We start from the raw sequence: 23,832 nt of genomic DNA, 5'->3' as shown, positions 1-23,832 counted from the left end.
CTCCCATTTATGTATCCTCGCTTCCCTCACTTGCATCTCTTCCTTTTGCCTTAGTTCTCCCAATTATCTCACGAGAAAGAGATGCAAATATTGAAATAAGTAAATAATCTGTACAAAAATCAAGCAGTAGATCACAGATAATAGATCATGGTTATCTTTTGTGTTGCCATCTAAAGCAAAATGAGACATAATTGCTTGTTAATACATTCCTTCTACAGTATTTGGCAGAGTTGACAACAGGCTGGACACTAGTATTACCAGAGATGCCATCAGTGGGGCAGGAGCATGGAAACTGTGATAAAATTGGCTTGTGGTTGCACATCAGGGAATAAACACGTGGTGATTAAAACCCAACCCCAACCACTAACTCTGCAGTGACCCCTGCTGCTTGGAAGAAGATCTGCATCATCCGCATCCTCACCTGTTTGCCGTTATGTGTGACAGAGGAGAGGATGGTGCGAAGGGTCTTGAACCCCATGGCGATGTCTAGCAGATGAGCAGCAAAGAAGAAGTTGTTGTAGTGGCCCAGAATGGACATGGTGGTGTACCACACTAGATACAGGAATGACTGGTAAAAAAACAAACAAAAATGAGAAGTTGATCTGAATCCATCTGTCCAGTCATAATATAACAAAACAGAGCAATTAATCATCCCAAACCGTATTCAGACTTACATTGTCTGTAAACACCACTCCCATTTTCCAGACATGGTACTTTGTATCAATTGAGCTCAACCTGGCAAAAAAGAAGGGTTGATATGAGTATGACCTCTATTTTTGCTTCAAGGAGTTCCAGCCTGTCTGCTCTTTATCTGTCTAATCTCTCACCATGACACCAGCGAAGCCTCCTTCACGACAGTCTCCTCTGTAGGGTTGAAATCCAGCGCACTCTTATCCAACCCCAGAAGTTCTGCTATCCTCTCTGCTCCATACAGGTCTCCATACTTCTTGATCACCTACAAAAAGCAGCAAAACAGACGCAGAGGAGAGGATGACGATGTTGCTGAAATTTAGTAAATATCACCAGTTTTGGGTTTATGGTTTGTGTGCATAACAGATTACACAAAAATGACATCAGTCACTCACTTTGCGTTTGACAAATTTATCCCAGTAGTTGTTGGGGAAGGAGCTGGTAAAAACAGCAAAAAACAAAACAAATCAGCATTAAACCTTTCTTTATAAAAGATTCTGACTCACAGTTTAATAACTGTACTGTAGTTGACTCACGGAGTATTGATGACCAGTCTGTCCCACTGTCCTTTGATGTCATCATCCGACGGCTGCTCTGTGATGTAAAGGCCTGCAAACTCCAACTTCCTCGCTATCTCCTTCTCACGTTTGAACACCACCAGGGGCACCTTGGATGCAAAGGGAATTTGGCTGCATCATTAGTGCAGTAAAGGAAATAATGTACAGTTACGTACGGTGATTAATGTCAACATGCTGCATATCCAGCCTGTTTACTGCTAAAAGCGACAGGAAGTCTTTGTGTGTGCATGTATGCGATCACAACATACAAGTGTTCATAATGAAAAATAAAACTTAAACTTAAACGAAGTGGTAAAAAGCATTGTTGAGATATTTTAAAAATGTACTAGATGCTAAATGAATAAATGAAAATAAAATAATTTGTGGCCACCTCTGCCAAAAATACTGAATCTGAAACAAATCAAAACTTGAGCGTGTCTTCCTGTCAGTTGGCGTTACCGTACCTTCAGGTAGTAGTATCCCACTACACACAGGAAAGATATGATTGTGTGCAGTATAGCCAGACAGCGAAGCGTCGGCGCCATGTAACCTGTGCTCTCCTGCAGGACGAAATACTCAAGTGCACCCTCATCTTCCTCCTCTCCAGCTCTACCTCGACCATTCCAGGGGTCTTCATCGTCTGAGTAATCACCGGTCACCTGAAAGACAATGAGATACTTAAAGTCATAACAACAATGTTCAGTGCTTATACTGTATATATTATGATACCTTCTTTTTCAAACTTACTTTGTAGAAGAGCAGAATGAAGTTGATAGCAAAGGCTACAAAAAGCGCCAGGAAGCGGAGGTTGTAGAAGTTTCTGGCCAGGTAATTCTGTGAAAACAATTTCTGTGTAAGCTGTATATATGCAGGAACCTAGTTTGTCTTTTAACGTGCTTAAGCTAATAGTTCTTAGTTCTTAATTTTTTAGGACAGCTGAAATATCTGACCAGCATCTTGGTCTGGTAGATTTCCAAGCCAGCAAAGAAGCTGGCCATGAAGGCCTCTGGTGGTTCTTTCTTCGGGCCGAGCCTCTTCTTCGGGGCTTTCTTCTCCTCCACTGAAGACTCTGGAGGGGCTTCATCTTTGGCCTTGTCATGGTCCTTCTTCTCACCATCTTCTGAACTGCAACAATAATTTCTCTATTAGTGACGGACAGATACACACACATATTGCATGTGGCCTATGAGCAGAACAAAACCACATAAGCACTTAGAGATGCAGATAATGTACAATACAAATCCTTTTAAATAGCTGACATTCTTCATACTTAAAGGCCCTTTGTGAAGAATTTGAAAATGTTTGACTTTGGCGACTATCAAAAGAGACGCCGATATGCCATCAGAAAATGTTTAAAGATGCTATAATGCTCAAAGATGCTATAATCATATAAAAACACATCAAAAGAATGATAGTAATTGCAGTTCCACTGAGGATGAACAATGAACAAATTAAGAACACTCACTCTCCTTTCTCTGAATCAGACTTGTAGTCTCCATTTGAAGCCCTCTTCTTTGCAGCCAGCTATAACAAATACATTGTTTTGACCATTACTTACTTAAACAGTTTGTTCTAGTATAATAACAAATGTGTTTCAAGTAAAATGTCAATTCTAAAGTTGTAGTGTCTATTAAGACATGATTAGGAACAGAAGTGCCCTTATTCAATTGGATTTAACATGAGTACTGACCTGTGCCTTCTTCTGCTTAACAGCACTGGCAATGGACGGAGCATCCCCCACCACCACCTCAGACACATCCCCCAAACCTGGCTCAGCTCCATGCTTTCCCTCCTTCTTGGGCTGTATGTTCAGCAACTCAGCCATCAGGTCTGCTTCCGCTGCATCTCCCTGAGCCATCTGACCCATCTCCGCCAATGCTGACGCTTCGTTCGCCTCCATCTTCTCCATCTCTAACACATCTCCGTGGATCCCAAACTGGGTGGGGTCTGGCATGTTTCCCAAAATGTCTGTTACCTTCATGTTCTTGGCCCCTTCAACGAGGCCACCCCCGAACATAGTGGTCCACAAGATATGGAAGAAACCCCAAACCAGGCTGTAGACAAAGTGGAACAGGCCTGTGATGATCATCCAGAAGAAAGAGAAGAAGCCTCGCACCATCTCCCTAACACTCATCTTCCTGAATTTTCTGTACTGGCGCCTCATGCTCTTGAGAGTGAGCAGCTGGCGGAAGTGGCAGAGGCTCTTTCTCATGGAGATGCAGGCAACTGTAAAGGCTGAGGAAGACTCCAACATCACGCTCTCCTCCTCTTCCTCTTCCTGGTTCTCCACCACACTCTGCTTGTCGTCCTCATCTTCCTCTGGACGCTCCACTGGGTCTGGCTCGGAAATTTGAGAGGCTAGCTGCATCTCAAAGATGGTGTCCTCACAGAAGTTGACAAACAGTTCCATCTTCTCACTCTCCCCGCCTTCATTGACGACATCGAAGATAAACTGCCGCTTTGACTCTTTCACCTGAGGCTTTTCCCACTGGGTACGACTCGACTCGCTGATCTCAAAGTAGACTCTCTCGATGCGTTTGGCTCCACCCATAATCTCAATGCGACCCAAATAAGGCTCGAAATAGCTGAGGACGCTCTCGGCCAGGTCAAGGAACGTCGAGAGGCGAGCATCGTGAGGCATATGCTCAGAGAGATTGGTCAGCAACACAGCTACATTAAAGCCAATGTCCTTGGCAGGTTCATGAAATCTCTCCACAAACTGCTCGTAGTTGAACATGTCATTCTCATCTGCCTCAGCACAGGAGAGAAGAAACTCAATCTCAGACTGCGAGTACTGTTTCTGGTTCTCCATGGACTTCTGGAAATCTTTCTTTGAGATGACCCCTTTGCTCTCAGGGTCATACTCCTTGAAGCTGTCCGAGGTAGTCAGGTCCTTCAACTTGAGAAACATGTCGAAGAATTTTAGGATCATCTCCACGTTGCTAGAAGATTCCACCAAGGTGTCCACCATTTGTTTGCCAATAGTACCATTGACAACGTTACCTGTGAAGTAATGGAGAAAGAGACCAAAGCAAAATTTGTCAGCACACACAATAACAAGCAACACTCTCCTAGATTCTCTCTCAGATTAAGCAAATCTGCTTTGGGAAATATTTGATTACACTCCAAGCAAACAAATCTGTTTGATGACAGTCATAGAAGAGACAATATCCTTGCAAACTAATGGTGCTGTCGCAGCATATATGGTGTCAAGGAGTCATCACAAAGTAAACCTTCGAGAAGAGAGAGCATCATGACGATCATATCCTTCTGCAGGTCCAGGAGCTCCTTCAATAATTCAATCTGACTGGAGTCCTGTTAGAAAAAGACAAAAAAGGGAAACCTTGTGACTCAGACTACACTATATCACACAGACTACTGATGGCCTCCCTATGAGGGTACAGCCATCCTGTCTAATATCCCTGAGAGATCAAGGCAGCATCAGATTGTGGGGTCCCACAATGGCCCTGCCTGAGCCCAGAAGGGCCTTCTAGGTAACATCCATCCATCAGCACCAGGGTTAATGTTATTTTACTGTCTAGGAGCAGATGGCTAGGTTAGTCTGACTCATTTAGGGTCTCTATGGAACCTGTATTCAGCATGCCATAAATCTGAGGCCTACTTTGATGTGCTAAATTCAAACCCCTCCACCTGTGCTCTCCTTTATCCTGGCTTTGATTGTCAGACCAAGCCCTTTCTGATGACCATGAGATAAGGTTAGGCGGTATTGGGCATGGAGGAAATATCATAGATGGAGTCATACATTATAAAGCTGAGTGGAAGGACATATGTAATTGTACTGCAGTAGCCTGAGATTGTGCTTGAGCCTGGAGAGACCTCTAGTGGCTACAGATATTAAGGAGCCTCTGGCTGACAAAGACAAATACCTTTGGTGGATGAAGTATTCTGATTTTCACTCACTGGTAGCAATACTACCATTCAAAAGTACTCCATTACAAGTAAAATTCATGCATTTCAAAAGTAAAAGTGCATTAGTTTTGTCAGGAAAATGTATGTAGGTATTAAAAGTAAAAATACTCATCATGCAGAACGGCCTCTTTCAGAGACTTAATTATTATATATTTTTTAAGTTATTGGATTATTACCACTGATGTATTAATGTATAAGCAGAAATATAATGTTGGGGATGTCTGGGAGCCAGACATAAGCTAAAACCCCATGGTATATGTCTTAACCTCTTGGCTACAAGGCATCCCTAAGATTAAATTTCTGCTTATACATTAATGCAAACCCTGATTTGATTCCGGCAGGCTTCCTTTGTTGTTGTTGTAATCCCTTTCTATATCTATACTGTAAAACTGTCCAATATAGGCAAAAACTTATTCAGACATTTAATCTAGTAGTTGATCTAGTGGAGCTAATTTTAACCACTTTATACACTGCTGGGCACTTTAACACTGCATCATATTTTATAAGATGATCATATGTATTATATGTAAAATTTTAATCTGCAAAGTAACTATACTGTAGCTGTCAAATACATGAAGTAGATTAAAAAGGACAATATTTCCCTCTAATGTATTGGAGAAGAAGTATAAAGTAGCATGAAATGGAAATACTCAAGTAAAGTACCTCAAAACCAGTACAGTAAGTACAGTACAAAAGTACATACCTGGGATAACTTCATCTGCATGTTGGCAAAAACATGCAAGAAGCCCACCACCGCATCCCACAGTCTGCTGTGAGCCAGACTCTGCTGGTTCCCAATACATGGGCCCTGGAACACACAGCACAGAGTAGGTACAGAGAGAGGAGAGATAATCACAGAACATCAAAATCAGCCTTTAAAGCTCGGGATTTTAATTAGTACTTGTTGTGGTGCAGTGTGTTGTGATATGGTACCTGAATATACTCAGTTAAAGAGTTGAAGACCTGCTTGGCCACTGCCAGTGCTCTGGAGAAGTTCCTCTGACCCGCCTCATCTATAACATCCTTACCAGAGTAGTACCAGTAGAAATCACTGATGGATTCCTAATAGAAGCAAGAATAAAAAGATTTAGCACATTAAAAAACATAAATGAATATATGACATTTTTCTACATCTGTCTGTAATAATATCATACCTGGAGTCTTAGTAGGTAGTCTACAGTACTAATGATGATGTTGACTGTAGTTGTGTTCCCAGTCTGAGTCCTCAGGAAGTTCTGAAAATCTAAAACAGATGATAAAATAAGATAAAACAATAATTGGTTGTAGAGGAGTACATTCACACCACCCAGCCTACTCTAAACCTGTGATGTTTAGTTACATGCAGCTCGAGGTAACATCTTCTTTAATTTTAGTTTATGGAAAAGTGTCCACCTACCATTGTTGTGGCCCTCACAGAGAAGCTGCAGAAACCTAAAGAGATCCTTAGTGAACTCATCATTCTGCAGTACCTTGGAACCTGAGGACAGGAAATGAGATTAACTGTTCCTTTCAGTGATAAGAAGGTCAGAAACCCATCATTTTAATGTCAGTACAGGCACCAGGGCTTGCATAGCTTTCACTTCCTTATAAAGCTGCTGTCTAGTCAAACTGCATCAAATTATGTGCACTATATTTGGGGTTCAGAACACACAGACAAGGTATAGTGCATCATTTCAAAAATTAAAACGGGGTTTACAATAGGAATAAACCTGAGCTTTATTATTTAACACCAGCAAAGCTTTGTTGTTTCTTACAATCAAAGCTTTGGGGGATTTATTTCTTATTGCACGCTGGTTAGTATCATCAATATTAATAAACATAAAAGGTCCCACACAAATGACAAGCACTGGCTTAAAAGAAGTATAAGAAAAGTGGAGAGATTTGAGTCAGTTTGGGGCACCTGACCCTGGACTGAACAATCTATCCAGATGTCATAAGAGCATGCATGCGTTTCTTCAGTCCAAGGTAAAAAAAGAAGGTGGTTGTATTGCATTCAGGGCAAGGGAGGAGGAGGAATGGGGGAGAGAGGGATTGGAAGGGAATGAGGAGAGGGAGGAAGGAGTTGAACAGAGAGCAATCAAGATGTCAGCATTGCACAGGATGAGTAGAATCTAAACCATGTATTTACCCCGCTCACTCACGTTGACTGCGACCGATGAGATAAAAAACATGATCAGAGGAAAACAAACAAACAAACAAAACAAAAGCAGACATAAGCAAAGGAGAAGACATTGAGATTCAATCAGAAGAAGTAGGAACAGGAGAGAATGATAGCGCTATAGAAATATATTTACAGACTCACATTGATTTGCGACATTGACATGCGGTTACAATTAAACAAAGTCTTAAAGTACAATCTGCTCGATAGGCAGGTGTTTAGACTACAGGTTGGAAAGAGTACCAGACTACCATCACTTATGCCTGGGCTTATGAGGTGAAAATGAGCTGGAATATGCATGAGAAAAACATATTTATATACTGTATGCTACCCATCAGATCAAATAGAGACCTCTGATTAAATGTAGATTTTTATGTGGATGTTGTGACTGTGAGTGCTTTTAAGTGGCAGACACGGCCCAGACAGGACGTAGACATACAGTAGCACAGTTTTACCTGCGCGATGGTGACGTACAACATGACACACGAGAGACATTCGTGACATGGGGATGGGCTTGTACAACAACAAGCTAAAGAGCAGATGTTTTGTCAAGCTAATGCTGCATCATTTGTCGAGCAGCCAGTTACAAGCCTGAGTAAAGAACAACAACGCCATGAGCCTGAATGAGACACATCATGTCACAACAAGATTCCTACATGATTCCCTCGGTGATATGACTTATAGCTCGCGCTGTGGTTTGGGCCACCTGTTTAAAACTGAGTGGCTGAACAACATTTAGCAACAACAGAGAGTGTAGCACATAAATTGCTGAACTTTTAGTACTGAGGTTCTTACTATACTGCGCTTTTTCTACAATGATACAAAGCATAAAATCATACTATGGCACAGATATGGACAGCTTTTTTATTCAGTACCACATTAAGGTCACAAATAAACTGGTAGAGGACAAATCACTCACTCATATTGTTGGTAAATCAACAGCTAGGTCAGTCTCAGACAGTTTACCACGTTTATTTTCTTCACTTACTTGATCCTTCTTCAGTAACCATCCCCAGACCTTCAGCTTTATTTTGCCTTTCAAAAGCATTCAAGTCCAGGACACTGTAGGACATAAATGTGTGTATTTAAACTCTTTCTAACATTGTCATATTTGTATTTTTAGAGTTTTTTATGTGTGTAAATGAATTGTCTATGTGTACTTCTGTTCGCAGGCTCGCTTGCCATGAATTACGAAAGTATTTTGAATTGAATTGAACTGAATTGAATTGAGGACACTGTAGGAGAGAAAAGACAAAGTCTGACCTATCATGCATTTCATTTCTATATTCTGTATTTCTGCAATATGTATTTTAAAGGAGTACTCCAGCAATTTAGTACTGCACTTTCACATTCACTCTCAAGAGACAGTTCAAAATATAATCATCAAAAAATGGTTGGCAATATCCTGACTTTCAGTCCCCAGTATAGATCAAGCTCCTGGATCCTACACTTTCCATAATGCAACCAATAGTATATTTTCATTAGAGCCTCCCTGATTAGTAAACACCCATTCTTTTAAATTCCACAACCGCAGTTTGTAAAGGTTATACATTTTTAGTCTCCAAGCCCAAGCTCAGACAACCCCAATGACATCTTCAGGGTTATTTTCTCAGACTTGACAAAGCTCCACTAGAGCCACAGAAAACATTATACAACTGTTTTAAAAGGCTGGGTAGTACTTCCTGTGACTAGTAAACTGACTGGAATGATTGGTGGAGTTCCCCTTTAAATTGCAGTTCAGAAATAAAACAAAAGGTAAATCATGTGTTTTGCGTGTGATAATTGGTTATGGCTTCACTACCTGCAAGACATCATCAGTCCAGACAAACTTTTGAAAAAGCCAACATCTCTTTTTTCCTTCAGGTAGTCCAGCATTTTCTGCATCAAGATAAAAGCAAAATAAATAGTGGGCTGGTGCTGTTTACTATCCAAATTCTGCATGCTGATTGATGTGTACCTGCTGGACCAGTATGTTTCCCCCGTTGAGGATGGAGATGCCCAGTTTGAGGGTGAAAGTCACCATAGCACCAAGTCGACCTGATGACCACAAATTACATATAATACAGTTGCTATGCTAAAGGTGACAGTTATAAGAAGGCAGACAGGTGAATGTGTGTTTTCCTACCTTTGCTGGCACTAATCATCTGAAGCACCATCTCTGCAGCTCCTCGATCATGTAGTCTGGCTTGCTGGTACAGCATCTTTTGTTTCTCCATTTCCTTTTCCTGTATGAAATGATAATACAGTAAGCACCACTTCTGAATATGAATCAAAAACAGTGAACAAGTGAAACGCAGAACAGCGTTCCTGAGAAATCAGTAGCACCTCAAATGTTTTCTCTTTTCCTTCCTCATCTTCCTCTTCTTCACCTTCAGCACAACTCTGACAGAGAAAGCAGAATGTCAAACCTGCAAGATTTTGCTGAACAGCGTACATTGCAGTAAAAGCAATTTAGAGAATGAAGTACCTTTGCCATCATATCAGCATATGCAATATACAAGGGATCCTCTTCCAAAGAACTAACAAAAAAGGAAGATAAATATCTGAAGGTTAAATCTTGTATAGTTCAGAATCACATCTCATCTTATTAAAAATATGCAAGATTCTGTGGTTATATTTATAGCCACTGCAATGTATGTACAGTAAGCAGCAAGGCTACAGAGAAATACTAAAAAACTTGTGTTTCTCTCCTAGTATAAAATATAGGGCGATGATTTAGTGTAATGCAGCTCTTTATTTTAAGAGGCAGGCCAAAATGTAGCACAGATGGAACAAAGCTTGTTGGTGCCAGGTGGCCAGGTGTGTGACAGTGAGTGTGTACTAACCTGCACTCAGTCAGAGCGTTGTGGCTGAAATGCAGAATGAGCTGGTGAAGAGGGTCTGGCTGCTTTCTGACCTCCTCCTCTTCCTCTTCCTCCACTTTGGGCTGCGTTTTCTGGACAAACCCATACAAGTACATACAGGAGCTCAGGCATGTAGTCTCAATGCCAACTATATGAGAATAAATTGAGAGTACTGATCTGTACTGTAACAATTTGTATGCACTTAACTGTTACTTAACTATACATCACTAACCTTAAGAGAATCAGGTTTTATCAACAAAAAAAAAAAGACTGATAGGATGCACTGAGAGCATGCAGACAATAAACCACAGGCACAAGCATGGACACGACGGCACATTCACTCACATGCTGACACACACACACACACACACACACACACACACACACACACACACACACACAGCAGATTATGTTAAGCAGTGTTAAAAAGTGACTCTCCATGAACCCAGTTTACACTTTTTACCATTTTATACCAGAGCAGAGGCCACTCATGATAGCAGACACATTGGAACTACTTTTGTAGTTGTGTTTGCTGCAAATATGTGTGCTTGCTTGGCTGGATCATACAGTTCTTCATCTGGCCTGTGGTTTTAATTTCAATAATGTGGGAAATATATGACTATGAAAAGGGCTAAAGGAAGATTAGATTTTCAAAAATTGTATTAATTCAAATTTTATCTTCATTTCATTATTGAAAAGGAGGAAAAAAACACACGTTGGCATTATCGTTATCATGGGCTACAATGTGCAAAATATTTTTGAAGCACTTTTGTTAAGTTGTAAAGAAAGCAGCTACGTGCTGTATTTCTTTCTCTACACACTCAATGCATGATTGTGATGTTTTATGATTGTTAAAATTTAAGAAAGACTTTCAGAAATTTCATTGGTAAGTTGAAGCATCGTGGCGGGATGCCCTCTTACCGATGTTGGATGGAACACAGTGGACAAAATACATCAGCTGGCTCTGACATCAGCGGTGATGTCATGCTTGCCAAAAATGGGCATCTAGTAGAAAAACATTGTATGGATGACCAAGTGCGACCCAGTGGTACGTGGTGGAATCGGGGCTTTCAAGCACTTTTAACAATGCCACAAGGAAAGTGGTACTGTAGGGGCGACGCTCAGCTCCCCACAGCACATGGGTACCAACAAGAGGGCACCGGGGGATGACACAAGTACTTACTGCAAGATCCTGCACTAGCTTCTCCTCAAAAGAGTACTCCTCTGTTTCTATCCATATTCTCTGATAGGCCAGGAGGAAGAGGTTAATAGAGCGATGCCTACGGAGGGGTGAGAGGAGATTAGCCTGGGTTAGATAGAAGCAGAGCAAAGGAGGCGAGAAGTCCCTTTAGGAGAGGTTAATACTGATTAGTTTAGGGTACTGGCACATCCAGCTGGTCAACTGAGAGGAAACTGTCATGAAACTTATAAATACAGAGCTGTGACGTACATGCTCTCTGAAAGACTGTCTCTACTCTAAGTCTTTTTTCTAAATTAAATCTAGTCCCTAACTATCATCAGCAGGCAGAAATTGCAATTCCAAACTAGATTAATGAGTTGATCTAATTACTGAACTTTGATTATATTAAGTACCCATGTATCTGCACATCAGCAACAGTTAAAGGAATAGTTTGACATTGAAGGAAATACGCTTATTTGCTTTCTTGATGAGAGGTTAATGTGAACTTAGAGCCAACTGGCAATTAGTTTAGCTTAGCATAAAGGCTGGAAGTAGGCAGAAACTTATTTTTGACCTTCTAACAGAGCCAGGCTAGCTGTTTCTGCCTGCTTTCAGTCTTTATGCTAAGCTAAGCTAATTGCCTGTTGGCTCAAATTTTTTATTTAGCATAAAGACGTGAGAGGGTTATCAATCTCATCTGACTCTAGGCAAGAAAGCAATTAAGCATATTTCCCAAATAGCTTTAAAGCATTTGTTATAGATTCAGCTTGCTGCATTACTGTACAGATATGGACCAGTGGAAAAACCAGTGGGAATATCTGAATGGGAGCTAAATTTGTAGCATAAACCGTGCCTGGAGGAAAGCAAGGGGTAGTTAAGAAAGGTATGCAAGGTCATACAGTAGCAACAATGGGTCAGCACTACGTTACCGTCAGCATGGAGAGCAGACTGTCATAGTCTGCGTTCTCATGCATTATCTCCAGCCAGATATGTTGGTAGGAATTCAGGAAGTAATTATTATTTTTGTGCCTGAGGGGATGAGGTACAATAGAGTGTGACATTCAGGACAGAACAAAGGCTGAATAAAGAGACAAAAAGATGACATCTGAATACGTGAAACTCAGGGAGAGTCGACATTATCCAGAAGCTTCATATCCATCCCTCAAACATAAATCTATTACTCCCAACAAAAACAATCAATTGCTCCTGCATTGTAAATACTGTCTAATAATTATTAGCTATGCTGTGTTATATTTCACTGTCAACAACTCTGAATAAATGAGTCATGCTGTCAGGCAGGCGGGCGGCATCATCTGAGCACATATTGAAGATGGCCACCCCCAGGTTGGGCCTCATAATTGTTTTCCTCCCTACTGTAGCTCTCTGCCCGACTTCCTGTGATTGAGTTACAGAGCAGCAGGGCATGAAATTGCTAGTGTCCCTTTTTTTCTACTCCTTGATAACAGCTGCAGGCCAGACATTTGTCCTACAAACGGAGGGGGGGGGGGCTGTGCATTAATGCAGGGTCAGAACCCAGAAAGAGAGAAATGAGAGCTGTAAGTCAGACAGAAGAAGAAGAAAGTGTGGTGGTATATGGCCAGTAAACATAGAGGTGATACTTGCTACACAATTTCCCATCTGCTAGTCGTCCCACGGGGAGCTCTCTGCTACTGTCGAATGTGGAGTGTCATCTTAGATTCATTTCTAAAAACAGTACAGCAAACATGTAGAGGCTGAAGGTGTAATGTATACAGTCATACCTTGGCAGATTATAAAGTGGTGCCATGCGGAAGCAGGCAACTACCGCTCGCTTCCTCTGCTTGGAAAGCAACTTCTGCCATACACATTTCTTGGATCGGAGTGGCTGCTCCACCTAATGGGAGTAGAAGAAGTCAGATTACATGATTAATCAACACACTGGAATGGCATTCTCTTCCAGGTAAACTGGTAAACTGTATTGTGGGGACTCATCTTGACAGCAGCATTGGTATATTTTAATTTATAAAGCCATACTGGGTAGACTCCCTTCATTTCTGTGTAATCTCCTATCACTCACCAACAGCTATTATATTTTTCGCTTCACTAGATGGCTGCTCTACCAAGTACCCAGGATTTGCTCAGAACTTTGTAGAGCAGCTTTCTCCTATTTTGCGCCTCGTCATGGAATAACCTTAAGAACACACTACAGCTTAATGATTTTGTCTCCCTGGGAGAGTTCAAAGCTCAAAGTTCTGATAAAAACTGAAGAGTGCAATTGCTATTCCTAAACTGGATTTTGTATTATGTATCTGTTGTCCCTTGTCTGTTTTTGACATGCTTTATTTTATAATCTTTGTAACTTGTAATGGTGTGCCATTTTGGCCAGGTCTCCCTTGAAAAAGAGATTTTAATCTCAAGAGACTTCCTGGTTAAATAAAGGTTAAATAAAAAAATAAAATAAAATTAGCTGACTGGTGACCCTGCACCTTCAACAAGATATCAGATACTCTGTATGTCTTGCACAATTGTTTAATGAAACAAGCACCCTGAGTGTCATTTGCTCTTTGGGTATGTATAAATGCTTAATTCCGACCTGCTCCAGGTTGAAGACAGCAGCAGAGATCCTCTGGATACGGTCCACCACCTTCTCAGGGTCTGGAGGCCCCTCGCTTCTCATCGCTATGTCTTTGTACAGGTTTAGCTGCCACCTCACTGCAGGGTCCTCTGACTGAGTGTGTGTTACAAAGAAGTACAATATATACTATATATAATATACAAATACAATATATGCAGTCTTTGGAAGCTAATAACCACTTACAGTTGTGATAACATGCTCAACATGCTCACCTTTTCTCGAAGATGCAGATTCTGCCGAATATGATCTTTGACCTCTTCATCTGTGTCTCTCTATTAAACAATAGCAGGAATAGGGAGGCAAATGTGAAGCTTTATTATTGTGAAATGTAGCTGTTTCAAAGAAGTGTTCCTGTCTGAGGATAAGGATAGATGTTCACTTGGGCTGTGATTTCATAAGACCCATGTCAAATGCATGGCCAGTGCATGGTCACATAAAAGTTAACTCACCAGGAGGTAGCGAGTCTTGGCTAGAGAGATGAGCTCCTGATCTCCTGGAGTGCACATGTTGAGGCCGATTGGCAGCATCTTCTTTAGAGCAGCCACAATCAGCGAGGTCTGGATAGAGTAGAACTCACCACGCCTTTTTTTGTGTCTCCTCTCCTGGTCTTGTCCTCCAGACTAAAAAAATCATGATATCAACCTCAAAGTGTTCATAACAACACAAAGTGGTGAATGAAAAAAAGCTATGGTGGCTTAATAAGCTGGTCTTTTAAGGTAATACATACTATTTTCCCCTTTTTGCTATGTTTAATGTTGCACTAAAGCACTTCCTTTCAACATTTAAACTGATACCTTAACAGTATTTTATTGGAGCTTACTTCACAGTGGGAGAACTCAGACTGTATTTGAACAAAAGCCAGAGGCAACTGAGGCATATATTTTTTAGCCCTGGCAAAATCTGTGACCAGACTTAATTTGTGTCACTGAATCATTAAGATGTTTCACACCTCAGCTGAAAAGTAGAACTAGCAGACTGCCGCTGTTAGAAAAGCAAGATGTTACCAGTGAGGGAAAACTGCACTTTGGAGCCAAATTGAAGCAGTTGGCTCAGTGAAAACACTCATTTACATATACACTGACACACACACACACACACACACACACACACACACACACACACACACACACACACAACACATCACACAAAATCGACTACGACATAACACAAATAGCTTGAGGTAACTAATAGCCAAACACACCAGGGTACCACAATCCATCAACTGCAAACACACCGGTGGCATGTGATCACATGATTTGCTACAGAAGGGCTGAGCTTCATTACTCCAGATGAGACGTGTTCCGCCCATAAGGGAATGAGGAATGACCAAAGTTACCATGTCACCAATGGTGATGAATGGAGGCCACAAATAATCAGGTGACATGATATATAACTACACTATAGACTATATAGCACACTGGCACAAGCTATTGGCTTTTCTGCTTGGCGACTGGAGCATTTAAGCCAATAAGCTGGCAGGTAAACAGCTCATGCACTGCGTCACTCTACCTTTTCCTTAAAGGACTGTTTGAAACAGAGAGAGAGACAGAAAGAGAAAGGCAGATAGAAGAAAATGATGAGAGGGCAGTTAATGGAGGCACGCAATCCTCACATAGACGTGCACTGCAATGAAAACCATTTGTTTGCCTTTAAACAGCTAAACCAGGCAGACAAGAAATAAAATGTTCTAACCCCTGTAATGCTTACAAGGGCTGAAGGTAGGGAGGAATATTTGTCTCCAGAGGGATGAATGTTAGTTTCTGTCATCTACTGTAACAAGCAGGCATGCATAAATTCATACACACACGCACACAGTCAAAGTCAGTCATGATTACTGCTTATTTCTGCATCTTTTTCATGTAAACACGTACACACGTTTGATGGGTCAAGGTGCCATTACACGACTAATTGGGTTTTAATCTGCTGCCAGAAGAAGGAAATAAAGTTGCCCTACCTTAGACATCTTGGTTTTATTATCTCCAGTCAAGAAGGAAAGGTTGTTGATTTCATTCTGGACCACAAAGTTCTGCTCTTCTCTTTTGAAATTCTGGAGACAAATGCCAAAGAAAGATAGCTATGCTTCATCACGGTTCTAATTTCATAAAGGCTGCCTGTTTTTTTCAGCTAAACAAGTATGGAGATGAGAGAACTTACATGTGACTTGCACCAGAGGATAAATATCTCAGCGACCATTCTGAAGAGCTCATTGGAGTCAGCGTCTGGTTCTTTCAGCCATCTGGACCTGCAGTAAAAGGGAGAGATTAATACATCCTCTGTATTTTTTCTGCAAACACTAACATCTGCCCCATCTTCTTCTAAATACTCCTTTAAAAAATCTCCATCATCCACTGCTCAGTAAGCTAACCTGTTGTTGTCCACATAGCGGATAAGCATGGGATAAAAGGCGTACAGGTCCCTGCAGAGTACAGCAAACTCGTCCAGGATGAGCAGCTCAGCCTCCTGGGTGTCTCCCTTACTGTCTGCCTTCAACAGCTCTTCTTCAGCCACCACCTTCACTGTCTTCTTCTTCAGCTTCTCCAGTGTAGGCAGGAAGTGGCTCTTCAGCAGGTCTGCACGGGCCTTGCTAATGATGGGTTGCACGTACACTGAACAGTGAAAGAGAGAGAAAATGTCACTTTATTACAGTTGTTAAATTTGATGTATAGCTATATCAGAAAGTTTCCAGTATTTTAGTAAAACCTTTCCCTGCTCCTTTGTGTTTTCCTGTTGCATTTAACGTTACAGGGTAGTTAGCATGAGCAGTGATAGCCTTCATGGCAAGACATTACAGTTATGCTCACAATGCTGAATTGCCTATAGAGGCTGACATTGAACTGGTAATTCTGCAGGCCCTATAGTTCATGCAGGATTCCTGTGAGATGGTACACCTACAACACTGTCATTTTGAAAAATAAATACATTAAAACATTTTTTATCTTCTAGATACAGTAAAAGGAGGCAGAAATGAGGCAGGGTGTTGCATTGATGTAAAACTAAAAAGAAAGTGAGGCAACTTGGTGTGTTATCATGAGCTGTTATAGCAACCCATGCCCACCTGCAATCCTCTTCATCCAGGAGGCCTCATCGATGCCCAGGTTGTTGTTGAGGATCTTGAGGATGTTGCCGAGAATGAGGCTGAGGTGCTCTGAGGTGACGGTGGTGCAGCAGACGCTGCCCCCGCTGGCTGGCTGGTTCTCAGGCCCCCTCTCCCACCAGTAGGACAGATAGTTACACAGCATGGGCAGCACCACTTCAATAACGTGAGGCATCTCTGTGTACCGTGCTCCAGACTCAGCCATGTCATTGATGTCCTTCGTCAGACCGTCCAGCCGCGGCATCCCGGGACACATCTCCTCGACTGAGTCTGGTATGCCAAGGACTGAAAACACCACAGGGGATTCACATGTGATTACAACAATGTTTACACCATCAAATTACATTTTTCTTATTATATATTTTATGAAAGGATAGGGATATTTCTCACACGGAATTGTATTTAAGCACAGTGTGCTGACATGTGAGAAGATTTCACACATACAGTACAGATATACACATAATGTACAAAATTTATGATTGAATATAGGAAAAAATATATATCAGCCTTTTAGAAGAACATCTCAAAATGATAAGATGGTTGTAAAAGAAAGACAAGTTCATTATCCATAATAATAGCTGTTTGATTTCACACCTTGGCCCACCCCTGGTAATGAACTCTTTTATTTTAGAATAATTTCATATGACTCACTGGCTCGTTCTCTGGCACTCTTGGTATTAAAGACGGAGCAGGGGTTGTACGTGTTGAGTAGTGGCTCCAGGAAGGCTACAGGCATGGCTCCAGCCAGTGTGGCCAGACACTGACCGAGAGCTGGTAGCTGTCTGAGGGACACAAAGAGGATGAGATCTGGTGAAAGCTGCATTGAATATCAGTGACCTTAAATCAATTAACACAATGTTGAAACTGAGATACCTTTCTACATAGATGTTTTTCCCAGTACCCAGTGCATAAAGACTGGTCAGGATTCGATAGCAGGACACTTGGACATCATCCACTGGAAAACATAAAGAAAATTAGAACAAGACTAAGTCTAAAGGCATGCTAGTATCTCTGTGAGGCTATACTTAGGCACAGTGGTGCTTCGAGCTAAATGCTAATGTCAGCATGCTAACATACTCACAATGACAATGTTAACATGCTGATGTTTAGCAGGTATAAAGTTTACCATGTTCAGCATCTTAGTTTAGTGTGTAAGCATACTAACTAATTAGCACTAAATTAACTAGCACTAAACTCAAAGTAAAGCTGATGCTGATGGGAATGCCATTAGCTTTGCATCTATTTGGTCATAAACCAAAATACTGTGCAAAGTGAAATTTTGACCTGATAATGGTACTAGATGAAAAGTCAAAGGCTCACCAAAGTAATAGGGATACATCGTCTGGGAACCATGAATGTCTGTACAAAATAATGTACCAATATATATAGTAGAGGTTGAGATATTTCAGTGGATAACTCTGATCTGCTGGTGGCGCTAGAGAAAAAGTCAGGGGATCAAAGTTATTAGGATTCATTCTCTGGAGATCACGAATGTCTGTACCAAAATTCATGGCAATCCATCCAATAGGTGTTGAGATATTTCAGGCTGGACCAAAGCAGTGGACCAACCGACCGACCAACCTGAAATGTGGACGTCTTACGATAATCAACATGATATATAACGATAGGGGGAACGTTACAGTACATTTGTGTAAGTATGTTCCAAGGTGTCAGGATGTAAGAAGGATGTAATCACTGTATGACAACAAACTTAACATTGACACTTGACTCCAGTTTTTTTAGCAGCCTCTCACATAATATTATTTGATCATTCCTTTGCTGTCAGGACTCACAAAGCAGGTCGACTCCAAAGTGGTGTTGAGTGATGTGTTCAAACAGAGCGGTTAAAATGGGGAGCAGAGCTACAGTGGTGTAGTTGATATTCTGCGACACCCCTTTCATCTGCGAGCGAGAGTGAGTGAACTTTCCCAACTTCAGGTTCTCGAACGTCTTCTCCAGGTCCTCAGCAGCATTCTCAAAGAACGTCCTCAGCCCCACCCTCACCAGCTCTGAGCCCGACTTCATCACTGTCCTGTTGGAGTGAAAGAGAGCATGATAAATTACTAAAACCAAATGAGGAGATATGCAAGGGCAGAGCTATAATAAACCACTGGATACCCCTTGGTATGCAAAGGACAACACTGTTTGCCCACAGTGGGACATGCTCACATATGCAATTACTTCACTCTCACAGTCTGTGAAGGTTTTAGTCATGAAATATGAGATGTGAGTATCAACCTGACCGCCCTTACACTGAAATCTCAATGATATATTTAATGAATTAGGTGGATATTTAAATCTAAGGTGAGTTTGCCAATGTGAGTTTGACACTCAGCACAATGCATTAATATGATTAGCCTGTCCATTTTCAGCATTTTACAGTTCGCTAAATTAATTACCCATTGTTAAGCCTTGATGTGTCCCAGTAGGAAGAAGAAGTGAAAGACAGAGTCTGTGGGCATCAGCTGTAGCTCTTCAGCACAAACAAGATACAATAATGCACTGCCGATTTAACCTCATAATGTGTGAGCTGCATTAACAAACAGTGAATTGTCTTTAAAGAACACTATAAGCCTTGGGCAGCATGTGGCATATGAAAGTTGTTTTGCTTATTTAAATGCCAGAGGATGCTCTTTGTTAATGTCAGTGCCTCCCATAAGACAGCAGAGTAGTAACTGTTTAAAAGAAAATGTTCACGACAAATATGCTCCTCTTCAGGGTCCTAGAGAGGTTAGATTCTACGTCATTGCTTTACGCTGGAAAACTTTAATTGGTTTCTCAAACAATTATTGTTTAAACACAATCATTATCGAGCTCAGGGCTTTTGTTAACATTTAAAAAAAGTTCAACTTTTCATTTCAAGGAGAAAAATGCAAAGGTGCCAGGTTCCTTGTGAGTCTTGAGTGCTGCCAAATTTGTACTCACCTGGTGTCCAGGGTGTGTGCCAGGATATGCAGACAGCTGACAATGGTAGTGGAGTCACTCCCTACAAGACAACACCAACACAAAAGCCATCAATGTGATGTGAACATATACACTGTCACCCATGTTTAGGGGACTTTCTTGACCTGAACTGAGCTTCTCACAGCAGCACTGAGTTCATGTCTGTGTATGTACCATACCCAAGAGCTTCCAATCAAATGGGTAGGTTACGGGTTTAGTTAGATAAGGTTAGTGGATCAATATCTAGTTCCCCACCTCAGTTGGATGTGGGATATTCACTGTGGTTAAGGGCATGCTGGTTAAAGTAACCTAATGAATTCATTGATTGATTTAAATATCAAAGCTTCAAAATCTAAATAATCAGTCATCATTTTGGTGTCAGGGACTCAAGTTGCTGTTGTTTAAAGGAATAGTTCAACATTTTGGGATATATGCATATTTGCTTTCTTGCCAAGAGTTAGATGAGAAGATTGATACCTCTCTCATGTCTGTACAAAAAATATGAAGCTAAACCCAGCAGCCGGTAAGCTTAGCCTAGCTTAGTATAAAGACTGGAAACTGGGAGTAATAGCCAGTCTGGCTCTGCCTGAAGGTAACAAAATCAGCCTACTAGCACCTCTAAAGCTCACTAATTAACACATAATATCTTGTTTGTTTAATGTATAATTAATAAAAAGTGCAGTTTTACAGATTACAGAATTTGGTACCTAATATGTCACCCAATAAGCTCGTAGGTTTGCTTTTTGTTAGGCCACTGTTAATAAAGTCCTTAAGGCAAGACACTTCAGTTCATGAGAACCAAGTCACTTGACATGAGAAAATGACAAGCACTCTTTTTTCACACACACACACACACACACACACACACACACACACACACACACACACACACACACACACACACATACACACTGCTGACCAGTTAGTAGTAATCAGCTTACCAAAGAGAGAAATCCTATGTCTGACAAGAGCTGCCAGTTTACAAAACAGGCTGGAGGTGTGATGAATAGACAAAGGAAGGAAATCAGACAATTACAATGAGAAACTTCTTGGAGAGATTAGAGATTAGATAAGTAAGATTATACAGTAAGAGTTTAGGATTTTAAGTAAAGAATGATAAAGAGTTATTGTCATGCTATTTTGCTGTAGGTAAAGGAAACTGAACATTTTCATTTTGTACCTGGCGACCATCTCCTTCTCCTTGTTGGAGGCATAACCGCTGCTACTCAGGTTCTTATTGGGGGAGGAGAGGAAGTAGAGGGAGTGGTTCTTGAAGTACTGGTCGATGAGAGGAAGGAGAACCTGAAGTAGGACATCGACAATGACAAGATCAGATCAGGTTGATGGAAATGTAATTTTAAAGAGATATCCATATATGTACGGCAGCTATATCACATACTTACTTTGGCAAAAAACTTGATTTCTTGTTCATGAGGGGACCTGTCTGTTTTGCCACTGGCAGCCATGGCCTCTGGATTGAGAGCATAAAAACACATATTTAATCGTAAGTAACACGATTACTTTAAGTGTCTTGTAGTCAGGTCCTTTGTAAGATTACCATACCCAGGTGAGCGATGAACTCCTGAGCTGAGTCAACATACTTGAGCAGCTTCTTGAGGAACTTGTAAGCAAACCTCTTCTCCATGGAAGAGGAATCCTGCTCTAAGTCCTTCAAACCTCTGCAACACAATAAGATATTAGCTATAAATCAACACTTTAATTTCACAAGTTTTTTTTTTTAATAGCATTTGATAAAGGACTCCACTGACCACTGATAGTGGAAATGATCAAATGGAAAAGCTATGAAGTAGTGTAAAGTTTCTGCAAGACATAAACATCAACATAATAATATATGACCGACATCCTGAAATTGTTGACCTTGTGATGCTATAGCCATTGATCTGCAGGAAGCGGAAAAGGTCCTGGGCCTTCTCTCGATCACGGGCCTTCTCCTTGGCTGTCAGCGTGTCGTAAGGCACCAACAGAGGGTGTGTTCCCCCACCTGAAACCACAGACAACCCAGTGTTAAGTAATGGTTCTCTACTGTGTGCCTGTGTGAAGGCAGATGGTGACATGAAGTGGATGTACCACTCAGCTGAACCTATTTAGTCAAGATCGGCGAGGCAGACACATACATATGCTCACAGGCACATTTAAACACTGCAACAACTGAGTGGCACTTCACATCCACCCACACACTTGCTGGTATCTCTATATAATATGCGTCTATGACTGACTTCATTAGCAAATCACCTCTACTTCCAAGGTCACTCTTTTTCTTCTTGGCCCAGATGTTATGGTAATTTTCAGCCACCACCTCCACCATGCCCTTGGACCAAAGACAAACAGTACATCTCAGTGAGGAGCATGTCCCGCCCACGTTACTCATTCACGTTCAGGAAATATTGCTTTTCATCTCGTATTCAGACTGAGAAATCATTTGATTTTATAAAAAAAGAAAAAAAGTACGACAAAACAAATGTGAGGTCACTCACCTGTAATTCTCTGGATAGAACAACATTGCTTGTGTCTATCGGGCTCGGATTGAAGCCATTTGCCTGAATGTTCAAAAAGATGCAGATTTACAGTGAGATACACTGTGTTATAAATCAACACTTTGATGACATAAGTTTTCTGCTTTAGTAGCATTTGTTAAAGGATTATTCTGTGTCACCAGGCTTTCAGTTTATTATGCAAGGAGATTAGCAACAAAATCAGCTTTGTGTCCATAGTAAATAACTGTCTGATCTGAATGTTTACAACTGCACACAGTAACTGCTGACAAGTGGTACTGTCCTCAAAGTAAGAAAATGTAAACAGATAGCAGCTGTAAGTCTAGACCAGTGATTTCCAAACTCAACTAAAAAAAAGAAATTATGATAACTTACAAAAAACATACCCACATGTTTGTGTTAAGGAGGAAAGTAAACAGCCAAATAGGACTAGAAACTGGTGTGATGCTAATCTTTACTATATATACAATAACCAGCAAGCTGTCCATCACCCTGATTCAGTTGTAACACACAACACCACATGTTGTGAGTTAGCAAGCAGAGAAGTTGAAATAATTAGCTAAAGATAATGAATAAACAGTTGAAATTGTTTTTTAAAATATGGATAAACAGTTGAAATTGTTAGCTAGAAGTAATGCTAATGGTTAAATCTTATAGTTAGCTAAAAGTACGGAAAAAACTGTTGAAATAGCAACTGTTGAATAGCAAGTAAGGAATAAACAGTAGAAATAGTTAGCTAAAAGTATCGATAAAGTTGAAATATCTTAACGTAACATAATGATTAAACAGTTGATATTTTTAGCTAGAAGTAATGGTTAAAAACTTCAAATAGTTTACAAAAAGTAAGAAAAAACTGTTGAAAGAGTTAGCTAAAAGTAAGGAAAAAACTGTTTAAATAGTTAACGTTAAAAAAGCTAAAAGTAAGGAAAAAACAGTTGAAAGTTGAAATAGTTAGCTAATGGTAATGGATAAATGGTTGAAAGGTCCAGCGTCTGCCACTCCAAGTGGTAGTAGTACAAATGCAAACAATTCAATTATATGAAAAATATTCATATTGTAGCTATATCCACTTTTATATAATTAAAACAATCCAGTTTATAATCCATACTAGCCTAGATGATTAGCTCATTTTAATGGCATGTATAAACCTGCTTGTTTAAGAGACTGGGGTAATAGACAAAAAAAAATTTAATGTTGCCTCATAAAGGATTAATATTTTATTTTCAGGCATTAAAAATATTGAATTATGAGTTAATCATCATACTTTATACCAGAGAAAGACAATTTTCTGGAGAAAGACATACTTTTGT

General features: G+C 40.6%; 1 protein-coding gene across 19 annotated transcripts in view; it reads right to left on the bottom strand.

The window, feature by feature from the left end:
• Positions 1-23,832, bottom strand: part of LOC122861412 (ryanodine receptor 3-like) — a 103,949-nt gene that overhangs the window by 5,207 nt on the left and 74,910 nt on the right. For 8 of the 19 annotated variants that reach the window (XM_044165758.1, XM_044165767.1, XM_044165762.1 and 5 more), the window contains 44 exons: positions 22,505-22,567; positions 22,263-22,338; positions 21,888-22,011; positions 21,573-21,688; positions 21,413-21,480; positions 21,190-21,311; positions 20,951-21,000; positions 19,992-20,052; positions 18,860-19,098; positions 17,940-18,021; positions 17,718-17,848; positions 17,028-17,351; positions 16,338-16,578; positions 16,127-16,214; positions 15,927-16,019; positions 15,482-15,496; positions 14,422-14,592; positions 14,185-14,244; positions 13,931-14,065; positions 13,119-13,231; positions 12,288-12,387; positions 10,161-10,270; positions 9,803-9,854; positions 9,661-9,717; positions 9,461-9,560; positions 9,293-9,372; positions 9,137-9,213; positions 8,324-8,397; positions 7,306-7,323; positions 6,574-6,654; positions 6,332-6,420; positions 6,111-6,239; positions 5,881-5,985; positions 4,481-4,562; positions 2,938-4,250; positions 2,713-2,771; positions 2,198-2,372; positions 1,995-2,081; positions 1,712-1,906; positions 1,227-1,357; positions 1,086-1,128; positions 828-955; positions 675-735; positions 422-568 (listed from right to left, as the gene is read on the bottom strand). In XM_044165758.1, the coding sequence (XP_044021693.1) occupies positions 422-568; positions 675-735; positions 828-955; positions 1,086-1,128; positions 1,227-1,357; positions 1,712-1,906; positions 1,995-2,081; positions 2,198-2,372; positions 2,713-2,771; positions 2,938-4,250; positions 4,481-4,562; positions 5,881-5,985; positions 6,111-6,239; positions 6,332-6,420; positions 6,574-6,654; positions 7,306-7,323; positions 8,324-8,397; positions 9,137-9,213; positions 9,293-9,372; positions 9,461-9,560; positions 9,661-9,717; positions 9,803-9,854; positions 10,161-10,270; positions 12,288-12,387; positions 13,119-13,231; positions 13,931-14,065; positions 14,185-14,244; positions 14,422-14,592; positions 15,482-15,496; positions 15,927-16,019; positions 16,127-16,214; positions 16,338-16,578; positions 17,028-17,351; positions 17,718-17,848; positions 17,940-18,021; positions 18,860-19,098; positions 19,992-20,052; positions 20,951-21,000; positions 21,190-21,311; positions 21,413-21,480; positions 21,573-21,688; positions 21,888-22,011; positions 22,263-22,338; positions 22,505-22,567 (5,865 nt within the window). Of the gene's footprint in view, positions 1-421; positions 569-674; positions 736-827; positions 956-1,085; positions 1,129-1,226; positions 1,358-1,711; positions 1,907-1,994; positions 2,082-2,197; positions 2,373-2,712; positions 2,772-2,937; positions 4,251-4,480; positions 4,563-5,880; positions 5,986-6,110; positions 6,240-6,331; positions 6,421-6,573; positions 6,655-7,305; positions 7,324-8,323; positions 8,398-9,136; positions 9,214-9,292; positions 9,373-9,460; positions 9,561-9,660; positions 9,718-9,802; positions 9,855-10,160; positions 10,271-11,361; positions 11,459-12,287; positions 12,388-13,118; positions 13,232-13,930; positions 14,066-14,184; positions 14,245-14,421; positions 14,593-15,481; positions 15,497-15,926; positions 16,020-16,126; positions 16,215-16,337; positions 16,579-17,027; positions 17,352-17,717; positions 17,849-17,939; positions 18,022-18,859; positions 19,099-19,991; positions 20,053-20,950; positions 21,001-21,189; positions 21,312-21,412; positions 21,481-21,572; positions 21,689-21,887; positions 22,012-22,262; positions 22,339-22,504; positions 22,568-23,832 lie in introns of all 19 variants that reach the window. The other 11 variants (XM_044165765.1, XM_044165773.1, XM_044165776.1 and 8 more) reach the window with 7 other exon arrangements.

This window comes from Siniperca chuatsi, linkage group LG15 (genome assembly GCF_020085105.1).
Source record: "Siniperca chuatsi isolate FFG_IHB_CAS linkage group LG15, ASM2008510v1, whole genome shotgun sequence".
Classification (NCBI taxonomy): Eukaryota; Metazoa; Chordata; class Actinopteri; order Centrarchiformes; family Sinipercidae; genus Siniperca; species Siniperca chuatsi.
This window is presented reverse-complemented; position numbering and strand designations above follow the sequence as displayed.